Below are 13407 nucleotides of genomic sequence, written 5' to 3'. Positions count from 1 at the left end.
TCCCATGACCCTCGACTCTAATGTTGTTCCAAGAGCTCACTACTTACAAATGCTTTGATAACTGCTTTCATTCCTTTCATCCCTCCCCCGCTGTCCAGCACAGGCCAATGTGACTGATCCTCCTTTGAGCAGCTCTCTTCGCAGAATAGGGGAATCTACTTAATGTAAAAATCATGGCACATAAAAGCATTTAAAGATATATTGCAGAAATTTTTACAGCTAAAGATCTGCATAATAATTGTTGCAGTGATTTATTCTTTGTTTTCCTGGAAGTGGTTTCTTAATAGCTCCCTGTTCATACCAGAACTGACTAACCCTATTTTTTATTTTCTTCCCTGAATACGTATTTGGGTAGGAGCAGTAGTGGGGAAATGGCATCTCATTCTACACATACGCATATGCAGTGCAGAACTGGCAGAATTAATCTTGTCCAAATAGTCAGAACCGTGGCTCCCTAACGAACGCGTTGCAACATAGGCTTGAATTATATTGTGAAATTATGCTATCATATATTGCTTTGTGTTTCACTGTCTGTAAATAGGCACATGCATTTTTAAAATTTCTCTGGATGCATTGTATGATTAAGAACAGAGAGAGAGAACTGTATTTTAAAATACCACTAAAATACTGTCTGATGCACCAATACCTTATGTTGCACTAGAAATCTGGGAATTCCCATGTTTTTTCTGGCAATTCTTTGGTTGCCAGACAGGAAGTCACTCCCTACTTTTTCAAACTCTGGCAGCATCTGCTATTAGTTTCCCTGTCCTTTTTTTGTGGTGCTTCTCTGCCTGCTCACTGCTTGCTGTCTCTGGGATGTGCCAGGAGGAGTGAGAAATGATGCAGCAAGCCTGATAAACCTCTTTCAATGAAAGAGACTGGGCTGTGAACCCAGCTCCCTGGAAAAGGCTGACACTGTTCTGGGAAATAAACATCCATAGGGTAGGGGAAGAATGTGGAAGATCATGAAAGAGCATTTAAAATCCCCAGAAGGAGCAAAAGAAATTATGTTGAGGGTCAAAGCAAATTTGCAAGGAAGAAAGTTTAGGAACGTAGGATGGATAACGGAGTGGTAGAAAGCTATGCAGAGGTTAAAGTAAAATGATACAGAAGAAGAAGATATAGAAAAACTAACAAAAAAAAAGTGTAGGGGAGAAAAGTTAACATTCTAGCTTTTTCCAGTCCTTTAGGATTTCTATGTAGTCTTACGCTAAGGCTGCTGCTTTAAGTTGGTTTTCATTCAAATGACTGTTGAAACAAACCCGAAAATAATTGTATTTGAAAAAGGGAGGAAAACTGGCATGTATGTAGTGTTTGATGTTGGCCAAACAGTTCCACGTGGCTGTGTGTGCTTGAATTGTATGCCTTGGTGTGCTATCTACATTAGTACTACAGACACCTGAAAGAGGTTGTACTAACATCTGAGATTTTAGAGCAGCCTTAAGTTAAAACCAACTTGAGATGTTGCACAAGGTTCTCACCAGTATTAATGGTCATATCTTTTTGTAGTGTGAGGCTTAGTGTATGACGAAGGCTACATGAACAAAAGATTTATCATGTGGCTCAGCTACAACTTCTTGTGTGCCGCCACGACCCAGACTCTTTTGGTGTACATAGTAAGTTGGAGACCAGCAAACTGCATCTCTCTGGAAAGTGTAGCAAAATGTCCTGAAAGGTGGTAGGGTTAGGAAAAGAATGGGGTATACAGCCCTAAACTGAAGTTGAATGTCAGATAAATCTTTAAACAAGAAAAGACGAGAAGGGTAAGGAGTGATTATTTACTGTATGTTATATCAGATATAATCTTAGCTGCTTCTCAGGGATGTTTCATGTGCTTTATTGAGTGGTTAAAAAGTTAGGCTAAAGAGTTGAGATCTTCCTGATACCGAGCTATGGAATAGTTTTATCAACAGACACAAAGAAAATATTGGAAGAGTGTGGATGAGTGAATACTGATTTTCAATTATTTGAGAATGGAAAAAAGCAGGGAAATGTGCTTGTTTTCTAAGATTTATTCTTTTCTAGCAGAGAAGAAATATTGGAATATTCCATTATTGGAAATATTGGAATCCTTACTGTGGATCTTAGCCAAAAAGCTTACTGAATGAAAATAAGCATATCTGCAAAACTGGCATTGTGTATAGAAATGTTTTGGTTGAGTGTAATTTAGAAAAATATAATAATATGCTAGAAATAGTACTAAGTTATACCCTACAGTCAATCTTTATCATTTCAAAAGTGAAAGGAAACTAAATGCTTCCTGAAAATTTTAGCCATATTTGTGGAAAATATTCAAAGAACTGCAGTTGGAAGCATTTTCTGTTCTGCTTTTAACCATGTGATTACTCACTTTTAAAGGTTTTGTTGTTGCATTAATTCTGTCACTATGGTTTGGTGATTGGAAGGTTTAGACCCTAGTAATTCCATGCGTACTCAGTTTGTTTTCTGATCAAATGCAGCAGTATTGTTGAACAGTCTTATAAACTAAAATATTGAGAAATAAAGGATTTTGTAGCAATGAGGTAATGAGAAATAAAATACAAGAATGTGGGAGTATCGAAACAAGATAAAATGACACCACTTAATGCGGCAAAGAGCTATGAAGTTGTATATGTGCCTTAACTTCAGAGAAGCAGATGTTCAGTACGTACTGTATGGTGTCCTCCACATTGATGGTTATAGGGCATACATTTTTAGTTGCATTTTCATTCTTTCATGTATTTATAACTATGCAAAGTCAAAGGGAGTTAGTCATTGTATAGACTTTACAGCTTTTGCATACTAAACTAAAATTCACTTCCTTCTGTTCTTCTAATTATGTGAATAAGGTTAGGTTTCCACATCTACAGACGAAGTAAGTTGGGGTAAGGAGAGGAATAGTGAAAAGAGGGATGGAGTATTACCAACATTGTCTTTTGACTGTACGACATTGGGTTCAACAGTTATGTTTCTGGGAAGCTCTAGTATGATTTTATCAAGTAAGCATGCAAATGTGGCCTAAAAAAATCCCCCTCTCATTAAACATAAATGTTCTGTTCTTGGGGTGTTGTCTTCAAGAATGTGTTGGATTTAGTGCTTAACCATAAATACTAAGAACATTCAAAGTACTGTACAAGTTTCTAACATAAGGAAGTTGGGACTTAAAAATGTTGCTATGAATAGCTCTGAAGTTTGTAGAAGATACGGACTTTTCAGCAGCTCTTGCATCATAATGTAAAGAAAGTGGGGATTTTGTTGCATTTGATCAAGGGGATTTCTCAGTGCTTACTAGAATGAGAAAGTAAGTTGTGTGCTTTTCTCACAGAAATATTCATGAGTAAGAAAAAGACACTGAAAAATTTCAAACTGCTATAGTGCCTTATTTAACCCCAGAGGAATGCAGCAATGCATGGGCTACATGTTGACATATTCTGCTGATGTCCTTTCCCTGGACATTATGAGAAAGAAATTAGCTTCCCTAAAATTAAGAGAAAAACATTGAACCTAAGGTGGAAAAGTAATGTGGGATTGTTGGGCTAGGGGGTTTAAATTAGTTGCTTATTATTGTTCCATGAATATCAAGCTGGCAAAGAATATACACCAATGAAGCTAGCAAATAAAGGGGATAAAGAGTTCATTGATAGCAACAATGAAAGACTGTGTCAATACAGAGCAATGGCCCTTGTGCTGCAAAATCTTTGGCACTGGGCACTGGATTCTGTATTCCCTTGTGGTCTTTTCTTGTGGCTTCTTTAGAAGGCATTATGGCAAGTGGCCAGCATTAGCTGCATCTGCCCCTGCAGATAGCCTCTCCTCTGTGCCAGCTTGTCCTGTGTTTTGCCAAATTAAATTCTTCTGCAGAAATTCGGAAAAAATGTGATCACTCCTAAGAGGGGAGAGTTTTGGTTTTTCTTTCTTTTTCTCTCTTCTTTTTTTTTTTTCCTATGACAATCAGAAAAGTTAATTTGATCCACAGATTAATTCAGCTGAGAAATAAATAACAAGTGTGTGTGTATGTAAATAATTCCATCAGATAGACTTCTAAAAATAGAAGTGCCGTGGACAATATTCCATGCCATGGTTTAGGCTGTGAACCGTGTGTGGTAGGAAAGAGTCTAGTATTGAAAGCTACTTGAAACTGAAGATGGCAGAAGCTGTATCAGCTGACTATACAGCTTTGTGTGTGTGTTTAAAAGGCATGTTAACATGCATTTTAAATTGCTGTCTGACTACAGGTGATATGGGCATGTGTTATGGTGGTGATCTTTTTATTCAGCTGGGGTTACCTGTTCTGGCAGCAAACCCCAGAATTCTTTTCATGTACAGTTGAGGGAATTAATTGCAGTACTGAGATATGTGCCAACACCCCCATGCTCAGCATTGCTGCTTTGGGCTAATTTTTAAGTCCTTTACAGGTCCCCTTGTTTGTGCTGACCTGATATCACATACATTATGAAATTGTAAGATTTTCCGTATGTGACCGTTACCTACGGCTGTTGATTTTCATTTACTTTTCATTTTAAAGCAGTGGTGAGCGATGAAGAGTGGAAAGAGGTGAAAATTGTGAAGAAAATGCATTTTGGTGCTGTTTCCTGAATTAAGACCAACAACTGTGAAGCTGGGGTTTTTAATGAGAAAGCCCTTACGCCAGGAAGAAATTTGAAATATAGTAGTGATATACACAATCTTGTATGATCACTGCTTTCAACTGCTTAATCATTCATACTGCCTAAATATAATTGTACTGCCAGCTGCTGTGTTTACAGTCTATGATGTGGAAAAAGATGTCCCACTGTGACATGTTCTAGTTACAATCAAATTGACTGTAGCAAACACAGAAGCTGTTGAAGTTCAGTGCTTCTCAGTGGGGTGTTCTTGTTCCTCCAGCTTATTTCTGGCTGTTGATATAGCTCGCCTCCATGAAGCTCATTCTCGTAGAAAATAACAAAACCAAGGCAGTTCCCGGTTCATCTTCACAGTAAAGCAGCATGTCATGAAGTATTTAAGGAGATGTGTATCTCGCACGTATTTTTCTGGATAAATAATGTTTTATAGATTTGTATTTGTAATACTTAAAGGCCTTTTTTCACTTGTATGAATTTTTAAAAGTTTCCTTGCTTCTGTCATTTGGTGCAGTAAGAATGCTGCAAATCATACTTATAGCTGCTGTTTCACAATAATAATGTCTCCATTTATAAAACTACTTTTTCAGGTGTTTAGATAACTTAGCCAGAAAAATTGTTTATAGGATGAGAGTTGCTTATGAAATAAATCAAGAAAATAAATTTATTTGCAAAGCAATTAAAAAAAACCCCACCAACCCACAACAGTGACTCATCTTCAGGTATGGAGGAGTAGAAGTCAATGCACTAGATAAATGGTTCTCTGCATTTTAGCATTCCTTTTTTGTCAAGTACTCTGGCAATATTGTTCAGTTTCTGCTGTGTTTTATTCACATATTACTGCTCCTTAATGCTCGGTTTTGTTGAGTAGCTTCGGTTTTAATAAACCTATATGTCAGTGCGCGACCAAATGAGATAGCTCATCAAGGATGGCACTGCAACGCATCTAGTCATATCTGGTAGTGGAATCAAACTGCCCAAAGGTTTGAAACACTGAACATGACTGTATGTGATCTCCTTTCCAGTCTTCAACTATCCTGAAATTCAGTTGACTGAAGAATTGCCTCTAATATCCTGCCAGCTCAGCCATTGCCCCTTTGCCTCTGCTGTCTTTGAAGCCATACGGTAATAAGTAGCTTTGTGTCAGATCACCAGATACGTTGCTGTTATTATTTTAGCCAGAGCGCCTGTTGTTTGAAGTCCCATTTACTGCATTCCAGCTGGCGCTCAGGAGTTCATTTAGGCATGTTTAATCTTCTCACTAGGTTTCAACTGCTGATTTTCTTTATTAACCTAGTGAATGATACCAAACTTTTCCAGGATGATTGACATCAGTCAGGAAGAGTGTTGGTTATTGGATCTCCATTTGCTAACGAAGTAATCTTTGTAAGTAAACAAGTGGAAAGACTTTAGCTTTGATGTATTTGCTTAGAACAGTTTCTTGCAGGCTGTTACTAGGGTAGGGATATAGGTGCTTTGTAAGTGCATAAAGTTTCTGCTTTTGGAGCTTGTTTGACTCCTGTCAAAAGCTTGGGCTTTCTTCTGTTCTTCTAGCCATCAGATTGGCAAAACCAAACAACCTTCCCACCCCAACCAAAAAAATTCTTTGTGCTTACCAACTTGTAGCAATCTTGTCAAGTTGTCTTATCTGTAGAACTTGATCCTTGTTGTGAAGGGCTGTGCCAAAACTAATAGACTCGTTCTTTCATCCTTCAGGTAATCGCATCCATCATTTCATCACTTTGTTGCAATGTATTGTTCTCCCTTCCTCCTCAAGGCTCTATATAAGAACTTATTTTATGATCCATTTAATAAATCTAGGACAAGAAAGTTGAAGAACAATTCTAGTAATACAAAGGGACTGCATCATAGTTTTATCATCGTATATCCAGCACATAAGACCTTATCTGAAGCCTAAAATAAGTTAATATATTACAGTTCAAATTAAATCCTCCTTTTTGGCAATTTGAAACAAAGTGAATCTTAAATAAACCTGACTTGTAGGATAACGCAGAGGTTTTTTCCCATATTTTTATTGGGTAAATATGTGTTAAGTAGATTGAGCAAAAATATAGAACTTCAGGAAGACATGCAAAAGAAAATGTGTTTCCTGATTCCTCTGTGACTTTCCTGAATGGATGATGGCTTTTATTATTCTTTCATTAACATTATGATACTGATGGTTGGTATTATATGTATCCATATTTAATACTGGTGTTATTACTTTCTTGTAGTTAAGCTGCAATTATCCTTTTATTGTTTCCGGTCACATTGTAGCATGCTTCTTTTAGTACTTCCTCTGCCAGAGCTCCACAAAAAAAATCTTGCTGGCCAGTTGAGTTGCTTCAACCCTTACTAAAACAGGCAACCCTGTCTCCGTTATCTCCTTCCACTGACTGTAAGTAGTGTGTAGATGGCTACTCTTGACTATACGCCTCACTGCAATACCAAACTGAATCCTCCTTTGGAATTGGGGAAAACAGGGAACAAATGGTGCAGGTTAGTACTGTCGGAAAATAAATGTTAAAAGAATTGGTGGTTAGAAATTCACTCCTGTGGCAACTGAGGGATAACAGGGTGCATTTTCACTCTTTCACTGGCACTCAGAGAGATTACGCTATTTAAGTGCCTTCAGAAGAGCAGGGGCAACAACATTTATGGTATCATTAAGACTTTTGAGCAGCTGTCCTTCCCTGGATGATAGACTTGCACTGTCAGTCAATAAAGCTGATAAGGTTTTTATAGTAACTTAGGAGATCAGTTGACTCTGCTCAAAAGAGAATTTCTGTCCTGGGCTAAATGAAATATTCTAGTTCATGTGGACTCCACAAAAAGAGTGGACTATGACTATCAAGATGTACATGTTAGAAGCTGGGTAAGAACAACTCTTTTAATGCCATATAGCTTGCAGATGATTGGTGTGGTGATTTACCTTCCTACGTCTGGAAGGAGCAGGACGTATTGAGGGCTCTCAGTGACATTAAGACTCTGGGATATACAGTGATAAATGACATCTTGTAAAGCTGGACAAGGTCTCTGCTCCATCTCTCTGCTCTTTTCTGTTTGTTTTTTTTGGGTTTTTTTGTTTTTTTTTTTTTCCAGACAAGATAAGATGGTAGTGATATCATTTGCCTCTTCTTGATTGAAGAGGCAGTTGTTCTTAAATCTGACTTAATTCAGTTTTAAATCTTCATGTCTCTTAAAGGAGGCGTGCTTATTGCACAACTGGTCCTTTCTGTGACTAGGTGAATTTTGTAATCGAGTAAAGTGATGATGTTCCTAAGAAAGAAATTGATAAATACAACTAATTGCATCGCTTGGTCCAATGTTGGTGGTTCAACTGCAATATTGAGCTTTGAGTTCTTACAGATTAACTCTTATTACAATCTCTAGGAAGCTGTCCAAGTAAGCTGGAATTCTGTAGAGTAATATTTTTTTATATTTTCAGGTAAAATTAACTTTGTACAGAACCTGTAAATTAGTGTCACAGGAAATATCTGACCTTGGAACTTCCATTTTATTCCTTGCTACACTGAACAGCTTTAACCTTAATATGGTATCTTTTAGTACTTTCAAGCTAGTAGAATAGGTCTCATATAGAGGCAGAAATCTCCACATGGTATCATTCTGGATGATTTTATCAAGTTATCTAATGAGCTGTGTAATTCTTATTACATTCTTCAAACCTACTGTTGCAGAGTTAGGTTAAACACATCTCCTTCAGGTTCAAAACATGTAAGCATTAACGCTGTCTGATTTGCTGACACAGTGAAAGAGAGATCGGCATCTATGTATGACTAATCCAGGATATAAAATGGAGACTCCACCTTGGATATTTTTATCATTTGTTTTCCTTTCCCTTGACATTTGTTCCACTGAGCCCTGGATGTGTGGAAGCGTGATAGGGCAGAGTCCATGCTCCCTCATTTCCTTTCATGTTTACAGAGATGCTGGTCATCGTGGGCAGCTATTAGATTGTCCAGAGGAAGTAAATCTGCATTCCTATTAGTGATAGTTAATTTTTACATTTCAGTGTACTTGCAATATAGAATCCTTTTCATTCAATCACCTTAAGACCATATTATTCCTTTTGGCATCAATTGGTATGCAGCAATTTTATAGAAAGGTTTAGGACTCAGTGTAGTAACTTGGTGGAAGAGCCAACAATGAAACTATGTTTCTTCTCTTTAAACTCAAAGCATCCTGCTGTGAACAAATTCAAGTTTAGGTCTTCCTAACAGCTGTAGAACAATTGGTTACTTGGATATCAAAGATGCTGTATTTGCATAAAATGGATTGCTTCAGCTTATAAAGATCTATTTTGTTTTCATTTATACAAACAGTAGGAAATCTTTGTGTTTAGCATCTAATTTTTTTAATACATTTAATAGTATAATCTTCATGTACAGCACAGTAGGAAATGTTTAGCAAGAATGCAATAATTCTGGGGAACATTCTTTCCTGTTTTCCATGTTTTTTATCAAAAAGATACAGAATTTGTTTATTTACCCAATTCTTTGCACTCTAGTTATTTATCAGATAAACATGTGGAATTCCTTACTAATACAAGAAAAACATCTGTTCATGTCTGTATTGTCTAAAGACTTCTTGTTCTTTTGTTGGACTGATGTACTCTATAGCTGCATCTAAAAATGTGAAAGCAGCAGGCACTGAGTAAATAGAGGGGTAGGGCAAAATCCTGGTAGGGATTCTGTTGCTTGATAGTCGTTTCCTTTAATTAAAAACAATCCAAATTTCAGTCATCTTACTGTGCGGATTCTTATTTGGAGGTGTTTGAAAGATTTTCAACCCTTATTTCATTTAGGATAGTGGAATGGTTCTTACTGTTGGAGATTGTTCAAATTTAAATGACACTTATCTTTTTGTGTGTGTGTCTTGGTTTAGGACATTAGGCCAATTTGTGTATTTATATGGTAGGTTTTATTCCTGCCAGGAAAAAGGTTAGCCTTCTAATTTTGTGTCCAGCATTGGGTAAATTAGTCTTTACGGCTTTACAATAACAGAGGGTTAAGAAAATCACAGAATCACAAAATGGCTGAGGTTAGAAGGGACCACTGGAGGTCATCTGATCCAACCCCCCTGCTCAAGCACTGCCACCTAGAGCCAGTTGCCCAGGACCATGTCCAGATGGCTTTTGAACATCCCCAAGGATGGAGACACATACATGATGCTTCTGAAACAGAATTTATGACTTGGCTTTTGTTAATAACTTATCCTTACCCTGACTTTTGATTAGATGTAGCAGAAACCAGAACTGTAACTGCCCATTTTCTTTGCTTCAAAAAAGATACCAGAGATATGTCCTGTAGGACACAGAGAATTGTTGCTGGTGTTCTGGGCTCATCTGGACTGGTAGCGTTTTTAAGTCTTGACTTAAAGACCGAGTTCATTAGTTATCACATTCATCTCTGCATTTGCCATTAGTACCTAAAAAAGAAAAGAACAGATTTATGTGGTTACATTGCTATTCTGTATTTACAATTTTGTTGTTGTTGGAGTGTGTACAATTCTAATGAAATTTTATGCTATGAAGTTTGGATAGCTTTGACATTTCTTTGGTCTGAAGGTCCAGTCTGTGTAATTCAGTGAAAATAGTGCTCATAATCCTATTGATTATGAGCAATCAACTAGGTTGATTGGCAAGCATTAATGGTTTAATTTTTTCCCTTTGATTTCTTTTTACAAAGCTTTTACATAACACTGTATAAGTTTTGTTGTATTAGAATAGTTAGAATGTAATTCTTTTGATAATGTTTATGAAAAATTGTCATAAGATTTGTTTTAATCTGCAAACTAATCTTGCAGTATTTTAAACAAGTGATCTACTTACATATGCAATTTACCACTAGACATTTATTTCTTACACTAATTCCTTATTTTTCAAGAAGTATAACAGTTCTTCAGTTGTGAACATAATGCCTGTATTAATGTTTGAAATCTGGTATCAGTGTGTTTCAGAGGTTTCTGGGATGTCTCAGGTACTTTGATTTTGAAATGGTGATGGGGGTTTTTGGATGAAGTTACTGTCCAAAAAAGATACTAGAAAGGAAACGTTGAAAACAGAAAAAAATGTTTCATGCAGAAATGCTCCAGTGAAGTTGTAGTGGAGTAATTCTCATTTTCTTTTTTTTTTTTTTTTTCTTTTTCTTGAATTTTAGATTTATCCATGGCAGTACAAAAATTTTCACAGTCTTTACAAGATTTCCAGTTTGAGTGTATTGGAGATGCTGAAACTGATGATGAAATTAATATTGGTAAGTACGTTCTGTGCTCTGGTTGCAGTAACATTTTATATTGTTTCTTATACATTTAATATGATATAACGAATATAGTGGGACAGTTCACAGTTTTGTTTATTTTAATGGAGCATGTAACAAGAATAGAAAAATTTCAATAAGTAGAAATCATGCAAGACTTTAAAAATACATGTCGAAAAACTATGTCTTCGTGACAGCTTTGTCCATTGTAGAGGAAAGTATTCAGCAGTACTTTGTCAGCTGTGAATCTTCTAAATTCTGCTGCTATTTTTAGTTTGCAGCCAGTTTTCACTGGGATACTAAAAGGTACACAAGTTTCCTATGAAATAACATAGGTCTCCAAAAAAACACTTAAGTGCCTTGTAAGACACAGGAAGTATTTAAGGGTCTAAAAACAGGAATATGTTCTTTACAACTTGTGCATTCCTAAGTATATAGCTGTCTGAACTTTTGCCAGTAAAATTTACTAGCTGCTTAATGTTCTGCCTCAGCACACACCCAGAACTTCTGCATTCGCAAAACTGAACAGCTCAGTTTGTCTTGAATGTAAGCCTCTTTAATATCATCAAAATATTCTTCCCTCAGCAGACTAATCCTGGAAACATTTCCAAGATTCAGAAATTCAGCCACTCTTTACTGCAAGGCATTGTTGCAGTTGCAGTGATGCTTTTGGGCAGTAGTGCAGCAGCTGGAATGCTCTAGCTCCCATTGGTGAGAAACTTGGATTATAATCCATCTTCAGAATGGCTGAATTCAGTGTCATGAGTCTTACATGCCACATGGCCCCTGTGTCGTTCCCAAAACATCTGAGAGGAAGGAAGATGGTGGTTAAAGTATAGTTGCTTCTAAAAATAAATAATTTGGCAGTACAAGAGGGGACCTAGGACTTGTTAGTATTTTTTAAAAAAGATCTATGTAATGCAGTGGGGAAACTCAGATTTAGGCTTCTCCAAACACATCTCTTATTATAACCTATTTTCAAGTCTCCTCTCACTTCAATATTTCCCTTTTCCTGACTGAGTTACTAATCATTGGACAAAAGGTCTGAGCTGCTTGCTCTCACTGGCAAGGTTTGCCTCATCCTCACCCTACAACACTGTGATAGTTAGGAGACTGCCGTCAAAGATGGCTGGTATTTGGTCACTGTCTTCCACTAACCTTTGGCAGGGGAGGTTTAATTTTACTGACATATTGTAGGGGAGTGAAGCCACTGAGCTGCTTCTACTCAGACATAAAACTGCATACACTCTTCAGGTGTATCAAGCTTGGAAAGAGACAAAAAATGAATGGTGTGTATACGTTCTTTGGCATTCTACATATTATTTCTTGGCTGTTAAAGTCAGCTTGTACATATTTTATGTATTTAAACTAAGTCTACAGGATCTCAGTTGTATGTCAGATTTGGTCAATAACTTTTTTTTAAAGACATAAGGTTTTGCATTTAAAAAGAGGTGACTGAGGACAAACACAACTTCATTTTACTGGTAACCTAAATATAGCAAAGAAAAGACATTTTATTGTTTGGACATTAAACAGGCATTTTAAACTATTAGGAAAAAAACATAGTTCATGAAGCTTGACAGCTGATTTATTTCACTTGGAGCTTCAAAGAAGGGATTTCTAGCTTCTAAAGCACCCATTGCCTGATGGATTGTCATGTACATCAAAGCAGCTTATAAGAGTAAAAGGTAAACTGACAGGAATCAAATTCAAGTCTAACAGAGCTTGAATGATACTGTGTGCTTTTATAGGGTAAGGCTCAATTTTTGATCTCCCTAGAACAGTGACCTAGAATTTATCCATATCTTTAACATGCCCCAACAAGCTAGATGTTTGCTTATCATCAAAGACGGCTTTGTATAGATGAATCCTGCTCTCTGTGCCTCCTTCTGCCTTCACCTCCTTTTTTTTAAGAGTATCTACAACTATGCAGGCCACTGGGAAGTTTTACTTCAGTCTGCAGTGATACTCTGACTTGATAAGTTTTGTACAAAACCACCGTATACAAAGGGGCTTAATACAGGGACTGCATTCTGAAGATTTTAAAATACATTTCTCTTTCAAGCTTAGGATTGGAAATTCACCCTAATTCACCCTAGCATTTGAAATTCACCCTCTGAATAAGGCATCTTCTGTCAGGATGTGATTATTTCTCTTAAAAAAAAAAAAAAAAGTTTCAACTTTTTTCAAAATTGAAATATAAGTGATTTTTTTTTTTTTTTTTTTTTTTTTCTTTCTTCCCTTTATCAGTAATAAGGATTTGGAACTGAGTTGATAGCTCCATGAACTTTTTTTTTGGAGGCAATACTAGAGTTGAAGGTCTCTGTTTAGTAATTAAGACCTTTTTTTTCCAACCTGAGCTCTAATAACAGCATTCAGTTTTACTTGCATTTCCTGTAACCTGTGCCTTTTTAGATGCTCGCTTTATACAGCTTATCTATTCCAATAAGCTCATTACACAAAATACATGAGAAGTAGTTTTAGTTAAGCTCCATGACACACTCAATATAAACAGAATTATGATGGTG

General features: G+C 36.6%; 1 protein-coding gene across 1 annotated transcript in view; it reads left to right on the top strand.

Annotated features, from left to right (window-relative positions):
* ARHGAP42 (Rho GTPase activating protein 42) overlaps window positions 1-13407 on the top strand; it is a 166816-nt gene that overhangs the window by 28311 nt on the left and 125098 nt on the right. The window contains exon 2 of the mRNA XM_030042841.1: window positions 10781-10876. Coding sequence (XP_029898701.1) covers window positions 10781-10876 — 96 coding nt within the window. The remainder of the gene's footprint in view (window positions 1-10780; window positions 10877-13407) is intronic.

Source organism: Aquila chrysaetos, chromosome 19 (genome assembly GCF_900496995.4).
Source record: "Aquila chrysaetos chrysaetos chromosome 19, bAquChr1.4, whole genome shotgun sequence".
Taxonomy (NCBI): domain Eukaryota; kingdom Metazoa; phylum Chordata; class Aves; order Accipitriformes; family Accipitridae; genus Aquila; species Aquila chrysaetos.
This window is presented reverse-complemented; position numbering and strand designations above follow the sequence as displayed.